The 20,820-nt window shown below is 45.9% G+C and overlaps 1 protein-coding gene across 1 annotated transcript in view; it reads left to right on the top strand.

Annotated features, from left to right (window-relative positions):
- The window catches only part of Eps8 (epidermal growth factor receptor pathway substrate 8), a 63,858-nt gene extending 47,108 nt beyond the window's left edge, over window positions 1–16,750 (top strand). The window contains exons 17-20 of the mRNA XM_032905509.1: window positions 3,675–3,897; window positions 11,042–11,222; window positions 12,392–12,521; window positions 15,317–16,750. Coding sequence (XP_032761400.1) covers window positions 3,675–3,897; window positions 11,042–11,222; window positions 12,392–12,521; window positions 15,317–15,430 — 648 coding nt within the window. The 3' untranslated portion in view covers window positions 15,431–16,750. The remainder of the gene's footprint in view (window positions 1–3,674; window positions 3,898–11,041; window positions 11,223–12,391; window positions 12,522–15,316) is intronic.
- Window positions 16,751–20,820: the final 4,070 nt, after the last annotated feature.

The following is a 20,820-nucleotide window of genomic DNA, read 5'->3' on the forward strand; positions in this document are numbered from 1 at the left end:
TGGCCCTCACACTGAGCGTTCAGTTTTTCTGTTTCCACTCCACGTCTGCTACTCTGTGTCAGAAGACCTTCATCCCCGCTTTTGGTGCTCACCACCCCGATCCTGGTGACTACAGTTAATTTCTCCATGTTTGTATGCTTGACTCCAAGTCTGTTCTCTGTAAGCTGTCGGGAAGGTGACCCTGTATCACAGCATCTTCACACGATGAGCAGAGTGGGTACCGGGATGTTCTGGGTGTGCCATTGACTGGGGATGTCGAGCTGGAAGTTATGTATAGCCTGGTGGGGATTAATCATACATTGGCAAACTCTTTTGCTGGCTGACTTGTGGGCAGGTAATTTTGTTGTCCAAAACCAGTTTGCTCATGTTTGCTGTTATTTGATGTAAATGATAATTGGTATTTTTTTCAATCCCATCTCATGCGTTAATTTTCTCACTTACTGTGGTTTGCTCCTAATAGCAACTACTTGGCGAGCTGTCAGAGGTAACCATTCCCTCCTGGCAATTCTTCCTCCTATAAGTATTTTTTTTTGTTTGTTTGTTTTTTTGGATTCAATTTCTGGACTTAACACCCTCCAAATATTCCAGCTGTGCTGTTTTCAGTTGCAGAATTTCAGAGCGGCCAAATTTCAAGGGAAAAATAAAGATTCTGTTCAGTGTAGGGCAAAATCGTAAGGCAGTTCTCGGCCAGTGACTCGTTGGGTTTTACTCGCCTAACTTCCCCTCTGAGCAGGAATGTGCAGGACCAGGTGTGTCACTCTGACTTACCCTAGCGCTTGGAAATTTTTACTCAGGTTTGGTTCCTAAAGAAGAGTGACTCACCCCAACTTAATTGTCAATAGGAAAGTGCGTTTCTTCTGAGGCAGAGACATTCTCTCGGAGAAAGACCCAGGATGCTTTGTGCACAGTGGAGCTTGGCATTTGTGAGGCAGTGCTGGGACTCAAAGTGACAACAATTCTACAAATGTGGCTCCATGCCAGCTACACTGGGAGGTTTGTGGAGATGGCGGAGTTTAGTGGTGATTCCCAGGAACAGCCCCGGGCCAAGGTTTCTCGTCAGATTGGAGCCTCGGCCTCCTTGGGGCTGAAGAAAAAGGCTCCAAGTGAGCTGTGCTCCAGGAAATCTTCCCTGATTTGAGACGTGTTGCAAGTCATTGCTCTGTGCCTCCAACAGGAAGAACCCAGGGCAGGAGCATGAAAGGAGAGAGCAGGCGCAGTAGGCAGAGCGGAGCTGAGACGTTGGGGAGGGACTCAGAGCAGAAGGTCAAGGGGTCAGTCCTGACTCAGTGACTTTCAGAATGAGTCACACCGATTGGAGGATCTCGTCCTCTCTCCCTTTCCTTGTCAGAGGTTGGAGGCATGAAGCAGGCAGAGAAGACTGAGGGGAGAGGGGAATATGCAAGTAAATATAATTTATGTCACGAATCATGAGAATGGCTTTCTATGGCTTTCGAAGCTTCTATTTGGTTTATGTTTTTGACCTGTTGTTGAGTGAGGTCCACTGGTACAGCAGCAGCAGGGGGAGTAAACTGGGACCCAAACACTTGGTGAGCCGTCTCCGGGGCTTGCCCGTGACACTGTCACCGTGTTCTGAGCTTCTCATGGTATTATTCCACAGATAGAAAAACGCTAGCTATTCCTGTTTTCCTAGCAGACAGAATGAATCACGTTGTGGCACTCAGAGTGTGTAGCACTTTCTGTTGGCATAGCTTATTTAAAAAAAAAAAAAAAAAAAAGCTGTGGAAATTCTGTCGCTTTTGAAACACTGACATGAGTTCACTGAGCCATCCTGAAGTGAAATACAGAGGATCTGCCCATCTAGGGAATGAAACCTAGAGATTAAGGGTCGTTGGTGTGCTAAGTGCTACTTTTGGGGGTGTTTGCTGTGTTTTGGATTGCTTTAGATATCTTTTGGCCCAAATATAAGAGAACTATCTTGCGGGGTTTGCGATGACACACCAACGCTTTCTGATGCATTACTGGATATGTTTGAAGCGTCTCGAAGAGGAGGTGCTGGGAAGATTAGAACTCTCTCTCATGCTTAACTTTGTGGCAGTCACTTATCCAACTCCCATCCCTTCTTCCCTGCCTCTCCTGGTTGCTTTCCTACCCTCTGTATCTAGCAACACTATCTAGCCATCTTTGCGTCCTCTCTCCCCCAAGTCCCCACCCTGCCCACCCCGCCACCTTCCCAACACTTACCCCCTTCCGCCATTATACCACCTGCCGGTGGATGAATCATAACCACTGAGTAACAGCCACAAAGCCCAAGGGTCCCTTCCCAGGAAGCTTTCCTCAGGTGTTAAGTTCTCTTCCTGTGAAGGTATCTTGGTCATTGGTGTGTTGTTTTGTGAGTGGCCATTTAGTTTTAAAGTAGATGTGTGGTGTGTGTTTTGATGGTTTTGGTCTCTGTGGAGATCTGGGTGAGGGGATACCGTTAACAGTCAGGATTGCCTTATATTTGGGCCAACTGAGAAGTGAGAGGTAAATACTGCCCTCACACAAGCCTCCGTTTCCAAAAGGCTTTCTTTCGGGTTTTATCCGCTAACGTTGCGTGTTAACCGGCACTGTGCTGGGGCAGTGTTTAACGGCCACTTCCGCTGTAACCTCGCATCTTTGGTTCTGCAAAGATGTGACTGTGAAAAGCTTGGAGCCTTTGACGGGTAGTTACCTGCGAGCTACATTGTTTTATCTAGATTTAAAGTTTTGGATATTGTGTTGAATATGAAATACTCACAAATACTGTTTTCTCCTGGCTCAAATGTATACTTCACCTCGGCTTCCTTTTGAAATGCAAATCCCTGCTCACAGGCCTTCCCCTGCCTCCCCCTCTCCCTCCTGCTTTCCTTCTTCCCTCTGCACTTTGCTGTTTTGTGGCCCGGAGGGTGGAGTAGAGCCTCTACGTGCTTGGCAAGTGCTCTACCATGGAGCCTCATCCACAGCCAGAAGGACCAATTATTAATCATGCCTTTATCCTTAAAATCATCCACCCCCTGTATTCCCATTTTTAACAAAGAAAATTTCTAACGTGAATAAGTTAGGAATAATACGGTGGCCAAAAGGGCTGTACCTTGAAAAAGTTTATAACAATAGTCTAAACTTAATTATTTTAAAAGCAGAGCCCCTTTATTTTCCATATTCACACATTGCTCCTTAACCCTCCTCTTCGTAAAACAGCGGATTTAAAGACCTTTGACTGCAGCCCACATTTAAAACCAGAGCAATCGGCGCTCAGTGCTGCTGCCTCTTCCACACCACTTAAATCCTCATCGGTTTAAACTGTAAAACCTACGGAAGTCACATGCAAGTTCAAGCCTAGACTCAGCTTTCTTGGCCTGTACTATTACGATATTATTTGTTCTTGGTTTGAGCTTGTCACTCTTTAAACTCACACATTGACTTCGAACATGGTTTTAACAACTATGGAATCATATTGGATCAAATGTGTATTCTTGCAAACCTTCATGTATTAAGGATTGGCACAGGGAACTACAAGTAAATATCCAACGATGTTCTGTCCATCTGTGCCTCACTTTCCAGCCTAAGTTCACACACAACATACATTCATATATATGTGTATGTATGTATGTATATATATATATATATGAATGTTTATATATTCACATACATCCTCAGACACACATATATTTCAGGTTAATTATCATCTTTTACAGAAACAAAGGACGGAATACGGTCCAAGATCAGCTGATACCCCTTCTGCCCCATCGCCCCCTCCAACGCCAGCACCCGTTCCCGTCCCCCTTCCACCTTCTGCACCAGCACCCGTTCCTGTGCCCAAGGTTCCAGCGAATGTCACCCGTCAGAACAGCAGCTCCAGTGAGAGTGGGGGCAGCATCGCAAGGGACAGCCAGAGATACAAACAACTCCCAGTGGACCGTAAGTTTCCTGGGGGTTGGGGGGGGTGGGGGGGCAAACCCAGTTCCACTGTGTCTGCTCATAGTAAATATTGTGAGGTAAATAGTAGCCACTTACACTTCATGGATGCTTGCCCGGTGTCTCTACCTCTGAGTTTCTCCGAGAAGCAGGTCATTTCCTCAGCCCTCTAAGGCCTGACCCCCTGCCTTAGTGATGTTGTGACTGGTGAATGCAGACTTGCTTGAGCAGATAGATTGGGATGAACTCCTAAAACATTCCTTCCTATCTACATTCTTCAAGGCTTTAATGAGCCTCTGTGTACTTTAGAGTCTGGAAAGTGAGGGAAACCAAAGCTAATCTGTCTCTTAGAACAAGCGTGAAGAAGATTCAATGAGATAACATGTGAAAAGTAGGGGACTTGGGGGGCACCCACTCTGCCTCTCCCTGAGAAGGTTTTGTTTGTCACAACTGAGGCCCGCTGCCCGCTCTTCTCCAGGCGTGTTTGGCAGCACTGTGCACTGCGAGATACCAGGATGTGAGTAGTGCTAGGCCTGAAGACTTGGATTAATTTTAACCAGTGTAAGCAAGTAGTCCACAAACGTCTGCTGCTGTCATTGTCATCCTCCTTCTCCCGAGCGTTTGCTGTCCTCATACTAATACACAATCGCATTAATTTTACACAGTCGCCCACCAGGGTCAACATCGGATTTTCTTCTAAGTTGGACTTCATAGTCTCACAGATTAAAATGGGTTTTCCATGAGAATAGTTTCTATGAGAACTGTCGTAAAGTGAACAAAATTAAAGGCACTATGACGACATAGGATTCTCTGTTTTGGGGCAGAGCTGTGTGGATGTTCTGAAAGCTAAAGCCTGAGAGCCTTTGGTGTACCTTGTTCATCGTGGCCCATCTGCTTCCTGTCTAATCATGTCCATAACTTGCCTGACTGTAACTCACTATAGAAAACTTGGAAAGCTAAAACCAAGAGGACACTTCCTATAGCTGAAGTTCCGAGAAAAGTATATAAAAGTTAAGGGGACATGTTGTGTAGGAAACATATGTACCATCCTGCCCCAGGGCCACACCCAAGGTCCTGTGCCTTTCTCTCTCTATAAATTGCTCTTACTATAAATAATCGATCTGTTTCTATTCTCTTCAGTACTACTTATGCTGTGGAATAGGAATGACCCCTGGCTTAGTCTTGCTATGCAATCTCATCTGTGACACTAGGTACCTGTATTGAACTACCAGCTTCATAGCTGACATCAGAGACCTGAGGCTCGGGTGCTGTAGAAATTTTTAATCTCAACCCCAGAGTTTCTAACCCACCTTTGACCCTTTAGTTCCCAGATGAAAGACACACACAGCCTTTATATTTACAGTAAGCCCTAAACAGCACAAGATCTGGTCAGATACCTGCTACCCTCCATGCTATTAGAATCTACTTTCCTATCGATAACCCAAGTTACTAATTGCTAATTGCCATGTTTTTATGGCTCAGCCAACCCATGGCAGCTTCTTCCTCCTCCTGCACATTCCTCTCCTCATCGCCTTCCTCCAACCCCAAGCCCAGGAAACCTAAACCCCACCTGTGTCTCTTCAGCCCAGCTATTGGCTGTTGGTATCTCTGTTTACCAATCAGAAACAACTTGCAGCCAAGGTGTATGTGCAGACCCTCTCCTCGGGGACAACCGGGTCTTGGGGGCCCCACACTTAGTTTGCCTTTTGCCCCCAGTGGGTTCTAGCTACATGTACCCTTCACGATCAGTCTCAATAAATAGAAACTACCAGAGAGGAGAAGTAGATGTATTATAATTGTTATGGAAATAGTGGGTAGATGCAATAAACACAAGCCTATTTCATGCATGAGTTTCTCTCCCGAAGTATAAATGATTCAAATCACCTTTTTATTCATGTTTGACCTCATTAGAAAATTAAAGAGGGGCTGAGTAAGAAATGGCACTTAACAATAAGTCTGGCCTGAATTCAATCCCTGGGATCTACATGGCAAAAGGAGAGAACTCTCTTGTGTTGTCCTCTGAACACACACACACACACACACACACACACACACACACACACACACACACCGGTCAATCAGTGTAAAACATAATAAGGAACGAAAATTTGGAAAACCAACTAATTCTGCATCAGAAATGACTGTGTGTGAGTGTGAAAGACTGAGCATTTAAAGGGACAACACATTTTCAAAGATATCAGAGAAATAATTTTCAGATGGGAAAGTTCTGTGGATAGATTTCATTTCCCTGGGGAACATTCCCTCTGAGAAACGAGTCTCCTTTTCTCCTTTCTTCCCACAAGTTTACTCATTACTCTGTCTAACACGTCAGCGCAGTGATCTCTGACACTGTGGTGGGCCGTTCCAGGCCTGGGGTCAGAGTTCAGAGGCATCCAGTCCCCTTTGGAGCGGCGCATGGCCTGGAACAGCCTGTTCTTTGTCTCTCTTGAAGAAACTCAAGAGCCTTCTGGGGCAGAGGCATAGCTTGAATTCTTGTACAAGTCAACTCTCCTGATGATCGAGACTCATCATTTTCAAGTCAGTTTTTCATATGTGAACAGGCCTGCAAAATAGGCCAAGTTAACACATAGACTTGCTTTCCTTAATGTAAGGTAGCCTCATCACTGCTCACGTAAAATTCCTTTTCAAAATATCCCGAGTGTAGTTTGGCATTGAATAAATTTATTTCTTTGTATAAAATGAATATTTTCCCAATAGCATATTTTTAGAGCATTTTTTTTTCCTTTCTGAACAGTAAGGCCAAGATGTCAAATGCCTCTCTGGAAAATTTAGCACAGGGGTGGGGGGTGCAGGGCGGGGGGGTGGGGGGTGGGGGGTGAGGGTGGAGTGTTTGTCATGCTTGAATGAGGATCTGGCTTCAGACCTCCAGCACCCATGTAAATAACAAGGCGTGGCTATGAACTTCACTCAGGCAGAGACAGGCAGTTCCTCAGCTCTCTGGCCATCCAGCCATGGCAATAAGGTTCAGGTTCAGTGAGAGACTCTGTCTGAAAATAAAACTCAGGGAATGATGGGAGAAGACATCTGACCTTTGACCTACATGGGAATCTACATGTCTACCTGAGTATATACACCTCAAAATCACAAGTTCATCATAACAGAGAGAGACAGAGAGAGAGAGAGAGAGAGAGAGAGAGAGAGAGAGAGAGTGGCTAAAGAACCCACATGCCCTCTGTTCAGAACTGCTACTTGGGGGTGGTTGGAGCCAGGCATCAGGTAAGCTATTCAGGTCGGCTGATCACAGATCCAGAATGTGTGATCCCCTCTTGCCGCTTCTGAGATGCCGATGACCTGCTAGTTTGCTTTGCACGTCTTCTTCAGTCCTTTGAAATCCAAGCCCTTTGATTTGACTGCAATCCTTTGTAATCAGAACTGTTACTGTAGGGAGAGGTGTGTCTATCGTTAGGAGAGAACACTGAAAATGGAAACCAAAACCAAGGGGCCTTCTAGAAAGAGGTTTCTTTGTAATGCCCCAAGCAAGCCTAACTGTGGCCTTGTGGTCCTCTGCAGTGGAGAAGAAGGGGCCGTGTATTTCACTGTGGTGTTGTTTTCTCTCTGCCATTTTAAGGCAGAGCTGCATGACAGAGCATCAGGTGATTGAAAGCAGCTCCTGGAACCCAGGCACTGTTTGTGCTTCTCCATCCACAGTGCCCTTTCCCTTCTTTCTCCCTCCATTTTCTTTCTCTTTCTCTGTCAACTTTAACTCTGTTTTCATTTCTTCAAAAACATTTCCTAGATGAGGAAGGGGCTCTCTCTCCAAGAGGTTATGGCTGCTGGTGGGGAGACAAAGTCATTGTCTTCATGCTGAATTACAGATGCCCCAGGGGTTAGCTTCATGCTTAGCCTCTGTGAGTGGCTCTGAGGAAACCCAGTGGGTCACAAAGCAAACACAAGAGGACAGAAGGCAGGGTGGTTGCACAAGTAGAGAATGGTGGGGGTTAGGATAAGAGATGGGGGGTTGGGGGATTTAGCTTAGTGGTAGAGCGCTTGCCTAGCAAGTGCAAGGCCCTGGGTTCAGTCCCCAGCTCCGAAAAAAAGAAAAAAAAAAGGATAAGAGATGGGAGAGGTGAATATGAGCCAAATATCTTGTAATATATAACATTATATAATATATATGTATATATATGTATATATATAAAGAGAGAGAGAATTATTGAAGAATGAGTTAACATTTCTTTCATACTTGAAGACTTAGTACAAATTAGACTCCAATATCACTAATTGTTTCACAGTTCACTTACTTTCCAAACACCAGACACTTTTCCTGAATGGCATAGAAAGCTCCCACAGCTCTCAGGTCACTGCCACTTGTCAAGATAATTAGTTAATTGAATTATGATACCACTTCTGAGTTCTTGAAAACAGCAACAGATAGCAATGAACCTAAATACCTATGTGTGTTTTTGATGCATACAGGTATTGTCTCCCTCTATTTTGGTTCGTTCGCCATTTTTCTCATAAATGCCACACTCGTCCATAAGCACATGGCTAGGAGTGGAGGATGCTGGGAAAGGTCATGGAAGGTCATTTCAGTGACGTGAGTCTAAAACAGGCCTGGTCTGAAAGTCAGACCAGCTAGATGAGCTCATTTCTACTGCTGATTGGCAGAGACACTTAGACAGATCGTTTCTCTTCCTTCTTCATTTCCTGACCTGGTGATAACCTCATGATTGGAACATGGTGGTTATCAAGGTCTCAGATAAATGGTGAGGTACAAGGGCAAGGGTGAGTGGATATCTACCTGGGTGACACTGTCAACGTGGTCAGGATGTAGAAGCCAACAGCTGTGTGGATCGGCAATGTTCTGGGGGGAGGAAATGACAATTTTAAACAGAGCTGGAGAAGCTTCAAAAGGAGTCATGTAGGTTTATTAGTGAGGTGACAGGGATTCCAGGTAAAAGAGGCTGCAATGACCAATAACCCAGAGGCACCAAGGAAGCAATGCCACATCAGCTAGGGTAAGGAGCTGGAGGAGAGACAGACACTTTCCTCCGGAGAGGTAGAGACCAGGCAGACAGCTCCACCACTGCAGTGGTTTGGAGCCCAGGAGCTGCAGTATATGAAAGGACCATTGCAGTCAGTCAGTTTGCAGAAGGTGACAGGAGATGGGTGTGATTGAGAGAGGAAGCAGAGACCTATTGCTGCTTCTGAGCAAGCTGGAGGCAAGCAAGAGAAGGAAGTGGCAGGACTGGCGATATATTTTGAAGTGGAGAACTTAAGGGATTTGTTAGTAGAGTCTGTCCAATATGGATTGAAGGGCTACACCGCGGGGTGGTTCTGAGGTAAATGGAAAGATGAAATTGCCATTAAAGAGCCAAGAAATGGTGGAGAGATGGCTCAGTGGTTAAGAGCATCCGCTCCTCTCCCAGAGGTCCTGAGTTCAGTTCCCAGAAACCACACGGTGGCTCACAACCATCTGTAATGGGATCCGATGCCCTCTTCTGGCATGCAGATAGGGCGCTCATATCCATAAAAATAAATAAGTCTTAAAATAGAGCAAAGAAATGAAAAAGAAAGCCACTGAGCAAGCTTGAAGTCATGAACTTGATGAGCATTGAGGAGATGTTGAGAGTTTGGACGGGTTATCGTTGAGGTATTTTTCAGACATGTTTGAATATGGACACTGAATGATGTGTGACAACAAAAACAGTGGATTTCGACTTCAGAGTCAGCCAGGACTGGGGAAGTAATTCAGTGTGACCAGCTTTCGCTTGGCCCAAGATGAGGCACAATGATCGTTCGTGGGGTAAAAGAAGGCCAGGAAGAGGTCCCAGGTCTGCACTCAGGAATACTTCCACATTACTAGGTTCATCAAATGAGAAGATTCAGATCTGGATACTGAGAAAGAGAGTGGGGAAATAGGAGGCACCCAGACAGCAGAGAGACTGTAGGTCCTTGGGAGGAAGTGCTTCAAGGTAGAACCACTTGCCATGGGCACTGGGCTAAAGGAGGTGGGGAGGAATCGGCTCCTGGAGTGGAGGGTGGTGAAGAGATGGGGACAGAGTCGATGAACTAAAGGAGAAGAGGAGGGCAGGGTTGGTTAATAGCGCAGACCCGTTCTCCTGGACTGGTGCTTACAAGAGAGCAGAGACGTAGTGAGCCCCGGGAGCAAAACTGGAGATTTAAAAGTGAGAAACATGACTAACATAAGAGCGTCTCTGTGTGTGGATGAGCTGAATCCGGAAGGAGGGAAATCCATAGAAACACAGGGCAACTAGGGGAGAAATTACATCAAAGGGTTAGACTAGGCCGAGACCTTAGTGTCTAGCCCACAGAGAGGGGCTGGTCTTGGGCGTACGGGCTGGGGAGGGGGTGACAGGACATAGCTGCTGTATTGGAGCAATTACTGGCAGGAAGAACCATTGGAGAGACATATAGAGATTATGATTTACTTATTTTTGAGCTGGGGGGGGTCCCAGAGTGCAGACCACACTGCCACGGAATTCACTGTGTAATTATGGAGGCTTCTCTTTACCTCCTTCATTTTCTTCCTAAGTTAGGAAGTGAGATCATCATAGTGAGGATGAAAAACAGGTTGGAGGTCTGTAGACCAAGCCTTCGATATGAAAGGACCATCTAAGGAGAGAGGGGCATATATGGTCTTAACTTAGGCACTCTGACACTCGAGGCCAGACTGTCGTGGGAGGCTGGCCCAGGGACGTGGAATGTTCCTTGTGTTCCAGCCATCTGCCTACCGCATGCCAACAGCAGATTTCTCCCTTGACCATGGCCACCTGTGAGCACCAGAAGGACATCTAGATTTGTCCCTGGGTGAGATCTCACTGGGTTAAAGCAGTACAGAAAAGATGGCCAGGTCTACAGGCAGCCTCGTGGGGACCCTGGCCATACATCAAGCACCAGGCCCTCAGCTGCTGTCCCATATGTAGCTGAGCAGGTGCAGTCCCAGTCTATGGAGACGCCTGAGCCAAGAGAGGGGCCGGGAAGCTGCTTTAATAATTTATCATGCAATTTACACCAGGTTGAGGTACAAGTGAGGGGAGATGGCAGGAAGTCTAACCTTGGATCCCAAACTTCTCGGGACTCCATGGATGGTTAGGGACGGGATTCTGGAGGGGGATTTCACATTAGAGGTGTCTGACCGTGAGCGCTCCCTCTCGGCGTCCAGGAAGGAAATCTCAGATGGAGGAGGTGCAGGATGAACTCTTCCAGAGGCTGACCATCGGGCGCAGCGCCGCGCAGAGGAAGTTCCACGTGCCACGGCAGAACGTTCCAGTGATCAATATCACGTATGACTCCTCCCCAGAAGAAGTGAAGACGTGGCTGCAGTCGAAAGGTTTCAACCCTGTGTGAGTGTCCGGTGTGGACTGCATGCCCTGTCAGCTGGGTCACTTACGAGCCACCCGTGACTCTGAAAATGCTTCAGAGCCCAGGTGACATGCTTTGTCCCGTAGTGAGGAAAGGGTGGCTCACCGTTCCAAGGCGAAGACGAGGAAGGTTGAGCTGGGAGACGGGAGTGACTAATGCTAGTCTGTCTTCTAGCTGGTAGTGTGTGTCCCTCACCAGTCTATCGAACAGTTGCTACCAGCTGTGTGGACTGCTGGCGTTTTATTCCTTATCATCAGTTATGCGGGGAGGAAGACGGTGATCTTAGCTGGACCATACCTTGTAGGACACATAACATACGTCTTCTCGCTGCGGGATAGTATGTGTCAAGGCTATAAATCAGAAGGATCTTTCCTGCTTTAGTACCTCTGTTCTAAAAGTCTGTAGATGTTTTGTATATACTCGGAACCATGAATAAATCATGTTTGAAGAGTCTTAATATAGAAACTCACTCGCTTGTCATAATTGACAACGAAGCGAGGTTGTTAGCCAGTTGCCACGTTACTAGAAAGCCGTCTGTTGCCATGTTAGGGATAAGAAGCAGAAACCTGAGGGGGTTGATAATTAAAAGCCCAACTGCATCCTGTCAGATGCTCACTGGTCATCCTGTGGGAGAGGAGACTTTAGACCATGGCCGTGGCCGTCCCTTGGCATTCCTTTGTCTCTGCATCATAGAGCTACTTAAGGATACAGAATGCACAGTACCGGCCTCTGCCTATAATCCCAGCACATGGGAATTGGGGGCGGAGGACCTGCAGTTCAGAGTGAACCTGAGCCACAGAGAGAGTTCTAAACCAGCCTGGGTTGCGTGAGAGCCTGTCTCAGAAATAGAATAAAATGAGCATTCAAAAAAAAAATAGGTAGATGATAGGTGGACAGAGAAGATAGATAAATACATAGATGATGACAGATAATAGTAGATGATAGATAAATAGATATAGATGATGGTAGATAGATAGATGATAAATAAATAGATTATAGGTGATAGACAGACAGACGGAGCTGGAAAGATAGTTTAGTCATTAAAGCTAGGCAGACAAGTAAAGAACGTGAAGAAGGAGAGACATTAGCAGCCTTTCTCGTGCTGACATTACCACACTCTGTAATTAATTTCCTTGTGCCCCCATTGCAGGACGGTCAGTAGCCTTGGGGTGTTGAACGGAGCGCAACTCTTTTCTCTCAACAAAGACGAGCTGAGGTCTGTCTGCCCTGAAGGTGCCAGAGTGTTCAGCCAAATCACCGTCCAGAAAGCCGCTCTGGAGGTAAGACTTGTGGGACGGAGGGGCTGGGGTTTGTGCCAGGAGGGGCTGAGGACTGGCCAGTGACAGCCCTGCAACCAGTGGCCTTGTCTGTCTTGGCCAACTCCCCCTCACCGAGGAGATGAATTAAGCTTGGCTCAGCTTTTCCTACTCTCCACTGAATACCATCAGTAACTATGTTCAAAAGTATCGTCTGTCAAGGGCAGCTAGAGCTTTATTACCCAGCATTTAACAAAAGCACAGTTTTCTTGTTTCATGACATGAGCTGCTGTAAGAACTTTGCTAATAGACAGTAAATTCATACCTGAGTGAGTAATGGTCCGAGAGGCCAGGGATTATATTTTCTTATTTTTATTTATTTTGGAAATGTCAGTGTAATAAATAAATAAAACTCTAGGTGCGGGGTGCCTGGAGAGATGGCCTACCTGTTAAGAACATCCCCTGCTTTTATAGAGAACCCACAAAGACCGCACATAACCATCTGTAACTCCAGCTTCAGGAGTTGGGCACTATAGAGTGCCCTCCACGGGCAGCTATGTTCATGTACCCACATACATGTAAAACTACATAAAACCCAAGCTGTGCTGGGCATGACAGTGGCCAATGTGTAATTCAGCACTCAGGAGGGGGAGGCACAGCCTTAGCTACACAGTGGGTTCAAGGACTCTCTGGGTTCCTGAGGTCCCTTCTCTAACAAACCAAAGTCCTGGATGAATTTCCCAAGCCGAGTTACCCCCCAACCCCGAATCATCACGAGTATTGAGGAAGGTCATGAAGAATGTGTATCTATGGGCTAGGGAGACAGCTTAGCAGCTAAGGGTATATGCTAAGGAGGGCTAGGTCCAGTCCTGTACCTAGTTAACTATCTAAGCACCCCACAAATGCTTCTAACTACAGCCCTGGGGGATCTGACACCTCTTCTGGGCTCTGAATATGCACAGGCAGACCTATGAGTAAACACGTATATAACATACACACATACACTCATACACTCTCACACAGATACGTTCTCTCACAAACACGCACATAAATAAATGTATAAAATAAATCTTAAAGAAACAACACACAGCCGAAAGAACAATTATTTGGTCACAGTTGTCTGCATAGCAGCTGGAGAGTAGGTGAGCCTCTGTTCGGCTGGAGGTACTCAAGCTATTCTGTTCAAAGTTGGCTCTGTAAGAGTTAATGGTTTCGTTAAATTTATAGCTGGCCTCAAATAAAAGGATATAGAATGCAAGCCAAGGCTGATAGCTAATTATTCCTAGCAGGTATATTATGTAAATGGAACAGTTAAATAACTCAGGATAAAATAGCCTTGTGTGTATAATCCTGTAGCCATCCTCCATCAAGAGAAATTCCATTACCCTGAGAACTCTTCCCTCCAACGTTGATCTGGAAGGTTTTATGCTCCAGTCTGATGACTGCTTTTCATGTGTAGAGTATGAATAAGAATTATGTCTTCCGTCAAGTAGTTTTATTACCATTGTACTTTCTAATCTTGTTAAGAATATATAAATTACCTCTCAAGGGTATTTTAGAAAATTTTATATCCCTAACTTTCTTCCTTCTGGGAACATCCTGTTCTTATCTTTGCCCGCTTTTCCTGCTTCCTGTTTCTGATTCCTCTGAGGCAAAAAACTGCTATCAGGTTTCTTTGTGCTTCTTGGCCTTGGGTCTAGTTCCTTACTTAATTCTCGCCACCACAAATTGGTCCCAGAACCTTTAGTGGGCAGAGAGACTAGGAGAGGGTACCTGGGGGTGTTAGAAGAGCTGGGAAATGAACGGGTAAGCTGGCATGGTCAAAGGGTCAGAGTTGTCTGAAGGGGAATGACATGTTCTGAAGACACCCTTTAAGAATCTCTGAGAGGAGAGGAGTCCCTTGGTTGACCGACAGTTCCTGGAAGGTGTGAAAAGATGGCTCGGGTGATAGAGCACTTGATTCATAATCACGAAGACCCAAGTTCAGATACCGAGCCCCCAGGTACAAAGTAGACATGACTGTGTAAGCCCTGGTCAGGGGGTGCGGAGACAGGAGGATCAGCCTGGCTAACAGACCAGCGAGCCTCAGGTTTACTGTGAGCTTCTGTCTCAAAAACTAAGTTGGAGCCATGTGTGGTGGTGCACCCCTCTAATCCTAGTGAAAAAGTAGGGGCAGGGGGATCCCTACGAGTTTCAGGGCAGCCTGGTCCACATAGAGAGTTCCGGGCAAGCCAGGGTCACACAGTGAAACCCTGTCTCAAGCAAAAGGGAAGTAAAATAATAATTAATGTGAAAGGTGTTCGAGAAGACAGTAGTATTGCCCTCTGACCTCAGGCACATGTAAGCACTTATGCATACGTGTGTACCCGAACACACATGTGCACACATCTGTAGACACACACACACACACACACACACATATATATATACACACACACATACAGACAGACAGACATATAGATAGATACATACATACATAGATATATATATATATATATATAGAAGTGTTCTTTGGTAACTGACTCCTTGTACATATACCCTGTTTGAATTGGCAAGTCTAGAACATTCTCCATCACTGCTCTGTCCTTATGGTAAACTGTCTCAGTCAGTGGACAGTAAAGAACTTGTGTTAAGAGAGCCGATCACCCGATGTGCTGCTGTAGTCTGGAAACTCACGGGCAGGTAGAGGAAGCTCCTGCTTTCTTGAAGAGTTAGTCAGGGGGTGGGGGCACGGGGGACTACGCCTGAGCCCTTCAGTGACCTACAGCCAGCACACGCAAGCCAGTAACTATGTTGTCTGGTCCACGTTTATCCTTCAGGACAGCAGCGGAAGCTCTGAGTTACAAGAAATCATGCGGAGACGGCAGGAGAAGATCAGCGCTGCGGCCAGCGACTCGGGAGTGGAGTCCTTCGATGAAGGGAGCAGCCACTGATTTCCTTGAACTCCGTTATCCTTGGCACGGCTGTTGGATGGTGTTGGACATGCTTTGTTTTAAGAAGCCTTGAAGGGAATGTCAAATCTATTGTCTTGGTATATGTAATCCATCTCCATAAAAGGAGACCGTATAATGCCTGAGTAAGCAGAGGACTTGCTGCTTCTGCGCCCACTGTTTTGATTAAAACTGAGAAGTGGGCAGGTGAGAGGGCTCAGCAAGTAGAGGTGCTTGCTGCCAAGCACAGAGGCCTGAGTTCGAGTCCCCGGGCCTACATGGTAGAAGGCAGAGAGCTGGCTTCTGCAAGTTGTCCTTTGACCACCACACATAGATAAATAACAAATGTAATTTTAAAAAAATTTTAAAGAAAGTTTAATTAAAAAAAAAAAACAGAAGTTTTAGACTGTTCTCAGCTTGGGAAATATTTTTTTCCCACTTTCCTAAGGTGTTTTCCCCTTTGCTACATTAATTATCACAGCCTTGCTTGACGATCTGAGTGGATTTGACAGTGGCAAATGCATTCACTACAACAGGGAAAGACACAGCCAGCGATGAAAACGGTCTCAGCTTTCAGTGACTGGGATGCCTGCCATCCAGGGAGGAGGCTCAGTTAGACTACCCTCAGCCCACGTGAGGTCTGTCCTCTGACATTCCCAACGGGGGTGTATTTATCATTATTTAAAGTTCTTAATGCCAACAGTTTTTAAAAAATGATCACATTTGAATGAACTGTACAGTAGGACACTATACTCTGTCCCCGAGAAACTTTCTTCCCCTCAGCTCTGTTGATTGTGAAATCTTGCATAGATTATGCTTCGATGTAGTTTCTGCTTATTACGTCAACTGTAATTAAACACGAGAAAGCACAAGTTCAAAGTAAGGCATATGCACTCACGATCAGAGTAGCCCACCTTGGTGTTTATTACAGTATTTCGCTTAGCGAAGGCCCCAGTTATAAATATTGACATAAGTAGTCAAAGGATATTGGGCCATTGTATGTGTTTTATCTGTGTATCAGGGACACTTAATTTACGTGTACTCTAGCCCCATGGAAGAGTCTACATGGAGAGAAAGCACATCGCTAACCTTCAACAAATGTTATTTTTGGAAACACAGGTTTTTGTCATTAAACATAATGTTATTTCACATATACAAAGGAGATGTTATGTAAGAATGTTGTATATTTTAACATAAATCCATTTAGAGAGATTATCTAGATTCATTAATTTTTCATAGTGCCTTTTTCACACGAGTCAGCTGGAGAGAGCCTGCAATAAACAGTATTTGCTGTGTATTAATAAATAGCTCCTATCTCGTCAACACGGGAACGTGTGCTTTGTAGGCTGAGCGTTTGGGGTGGGCAGGATGAAGGATGTCCCCTTAGAAAGGAGGCTCCAGGTTGTGTCTGTGCCGACAGTGGCCTAGGATACTGCCCCGTGTTCCCCTGCTTTCTGCCTCGCTTGGTTTCTCATCCCTGCCTTCTACCGTCAGTTCGGAGTTGGAAACCAGAGTGGCAGCTCACACAGGCTGCATTCGTTATTGATAAACGCTCCAAACTGAATACGTATCTGGAGATCTGCAGTAACCGCCAGCAACTTCCCGGGGCCATGTTTCCAGACGACGATGAAGGGCACGGCAGCCTTTCCTTTCGACTTCTGTCTTCCCATCATCCTTAGCACATGTGAGACGAGAAAGAATGAGTTGGGGTGCCTTGTGTTCTGTGAACCCCTCATTGGAGAAAAAAAAGGCTCTGAAAGGCAAAATAAAATTCAAATATTAAGAGCACCTGGTTGAAAAGTAGCATATGCAACAGAGAAAGAATCGGTGTAATTTATAGCTCTATGTTATGATACAGAGGGGGCGTGGTTTATATCTGTGCATACGAAGGGAGTGCATCAGACATGCAGTAATCACAGGACTCAGGAGTTTGGGAATGCAGGACGCTGAGGAGTGGTGAGATTTAGAAGGCTGAGGCAGAGTCCTGTCTGAGCCGCTGTCCAGATGTTTGGGGCAGAGTCCTGTCAGAGATGTCCAGATGTCTGAGGAGTTTGGCCACTGGGCAGTTTGAAGAGAGAGCCCACAGAGCTGGTTGAACTTCTGAGAAAGCAGCATAGTCCTGGTGATGATCTGTTTCCAGAAACAGATGAAGTCATGAATCAAAGCGAAGGTTCAAAGAATCCATGGGGTAGGAGAGTGCTCCTGCTTCTAGGAGGTCAGGAAAGGATTGAACTGGAGTCTTGCATCTGCTGCTGCTGCTGCTGCTGGTGATGGTGGTGGCGTTGGTAGTGGTGGTCATTTGGAACTTGCAGAGTAGAGACCCAATGTCCTGATGGTGGTGACGAGAAAGAGAGGTAAAACAAGGTAAGGTCATTGTCACCTCCCCATCTGTGAACCTTCCGTGTCCTTGGAGAGAGCCTGTCCGACCACCACATGGTAAATCCCCGAACCCCAAAGCTGAGAACAAAGGAGTGGATCGAAGGGCTGTCCAGTCCCGGTGTCTGCCTACTCGGACTCGTGGCTCTCCTCTCTGTGTGCATTTGCAATTAATTATGTACAAATGAAAAGTTTGTGTGTCTTTCCTTACACACCGTGATCATCCTTCCCTGTTACCTGAAAATATGTAGGACGGTGAATGTTCCTTAGGAATTTTTAATTAAAGTGGGAAAGGGAGAGCCCCGAAACCCTGCAGATGGGATAATAGGCAGACCCCACACCTGAGGAGAGGGACCGAAGGGTAGAGATGTATTTATCTGTGCTTGAGGAGTGTAGCGAGCATGCACGGTGTTGGGATCGGAACTTGTGAGGAACGGGACTGTAAGGTGTAAGTCACCTGTCTTGGAGAGAACGCCTCGAAGAGGGGCTTCTGCTAGAGGCAGGGAAGACTGACGATGTTGGTTCTGAAAAGGTAGAGGTGGAAACTGGAGTCGCCTACCACAACTGGAATCAACTGTCAGGGCTGCACTGGAGATCTGTCCGCCGGTTTGCAGCCACCTGATTTTGGTATACATCATGTGGTAGTCTTGTTATTCACTGATGTGCTTGGAATTGTGAGGCTGTAGTCATTATATCTGGGGAGGCGTGAACAATTGTTGCCCCTTTCCCCGTCCCCATTGTCTCCCTCCTTGGATGTATGCAGTTTCATGTGTGTTAGGCCATTTGAAGTTTCCCCATGCCCCTTGCTGGTCTGTTAAGTTGTAATTCTGTGTTTCCTATGTGTTTTATATCAGGCAGTTTCTGTCACGAACTCTCGGTACGCACTCCTTCCCTGACGTGGCTTCTAATCCTGCTTTTATCCACTTCCACTGTAATTTCCCATGTGTGAATCACAGTGGTTATCTTTAAACGTCCAAGTTCGATTGGCATCTTCTGTGTCTCTGCTGAACGTGCTCAAAAGTCTTCAACTTTTCCAACCTTAAGAAATACAGTTAAGGTGGACGTCTATAGAGAAGATTTGGGGGATGTGGTAATAGAGAAAGCAGCAGTACTTGGCACCTGACCAGAAAACAATCGCATCTGCTCATAAGTGATCAGGGAGAGCCTTGGAGGCTTGCAACGTCACATGATGGCTTAGATAGAAAATATAAAATGAGGAGATAACCAACAAAATCCAGAGGATGTTCTCGGAAAGGGGTCAGTAAAATGGACAGACTCCCAAGGATCTTCTAAGACAAATGTATGAAGGAAGAAATCTGCAAAGATTAAATAGTAAGGAGTTTAGATTCAGAATTAAAAGTGCCCCCCCCAAAGAAACTCCTTTAAAATGGTGGCTCCGCTGGTATATTTTATTGAATATTTAAAAGACAGATACAAATCCCACAACTCTTCAAAGACCTTGAAGAGGGAAGATTGCTTGGTTCGTTCTATGAGGCTGGCACTGTCCTCACACCAGAGTTAGCCAGAGACACTACAAGGGAAAAAGAATTTCTTATGAATGTTGTTGGAAAAGTCTATTTTAGAGAAATATTCCATTCATGAGTATGCGTCCCTTTTGTGTTTTCGTCCTGAGACAAGCTCTCAGCCAAGCTTCCCGGGCTAGCCATGAACTCCCTATGTTGTTCCAATAGACGTTGACCCTGTGAGCTGCTAGCCTCAGACTCCCAGTGTGCTGCCCCTCCAGGCCTGGCTCAGGTGTCATTTCCCCTGTGTGAGTGTGTGGAGACCCTGATGAGCTCCTCAGTTGTACTCCCTATCAGTGGTAGCCAGAGAAGGCTTGCCTTCCACAGACCTAGGACTCGGTCGTAGTGTCTCCCCTCTGCCCCCCACTCTTTTCCCTCTGTCTCGATTCCCCCGTTCACTCTCTTTTTCATTCTTAGAGTCTAGTTGCATATCACTGCCTCCTCAGAGTTGAGGGCAGGAGACAAGCCACACCTCGAGACTCTGTCATGGGATGTCTCTGTCATCGGGGAGAGGGGAATGCTTAGCCAAAGGAAGGGCAGCTTCCGATACTGAGAGGTTGACATGTGTCTCAGCATGTTTGTGAAAAGGCTACTAAAGTCTGATAAACAGTTACCAAGTACTACACAACTAGAGAATTACTGAGAACTGCACACTGCTTAGTTGGAAGATGCCGTGGCCACCAGTTGCATCGATCGAGTTTGGATCTGGAGCCTGGACTTCTGGATATATTGAGATGCTTTACAAGTCTCGTGTGCTCCTATCCACCCAACAGCAGAGTTGTCAACTTGCGCTGAGACTTTTGAAGAGCCAAGATGCATCCTGAAGAGATCAGGGCATAGACTAGAGCCTTAAACTGCTGCTGTAAGAAGGTGAACCACTGGTCCAGGACTCCCACCAGGCCCAGAGGACCTAGCCCTAGGCTTAAGGGCCCCCTGCTTCATATGTAGTTCTAGGCACTGGGACCAATTGTGATGCTTTCTGGGCTGGCTGCATAGCAAAACCCTGAAACCATATTTTCTCTTATACATGGGTATATAAGTTACTATAGATAGATGACAGATAGATGATAGATGATAGATAGATAGATAGATAGATAGATGATAGATAGATGATAGATAGATGATAGATAGATAGATAGATAGATAGATAGATAGATAGATAGATAATAGATAGATAATAGATAGATAATAGATAGATAGATGATAGATGGATGGATAGGTGTGTGCGCACGTGTGCACATGCCCAAAATGCAGTTACCACTGTGTCTATTACTATTATCTCAAAAATGAACTAGAGGGTCTATAAACATTAAAACAAAAAACCCAAGACACATCTCATTCTTTCTCTCTCTCTTTCTCCCCTCCCTCTCTTCCTTCTCCCTTCCCCTTCACCTCTCCTCTGCCTTCACCTCTCTACCTCTCTCTCTCTCTCTCTCTCTCACACACACACACACACACACACACACACACACACACACACACACACACACACAC

Source organism: Rattus rattus, chromosome 6 (assembly GCF_011064425.1).
Source record: "Rattus rattus isolate New Zealand chromosome 6, Rrattus_CSIRO_v1, whole genome shotgun sequence".
Lineage (NCBI taxonomy): Eukaryota > Metazoa > Chordata > Mammalia > Rodentia > Muridae > Rattus > Rattus rattus.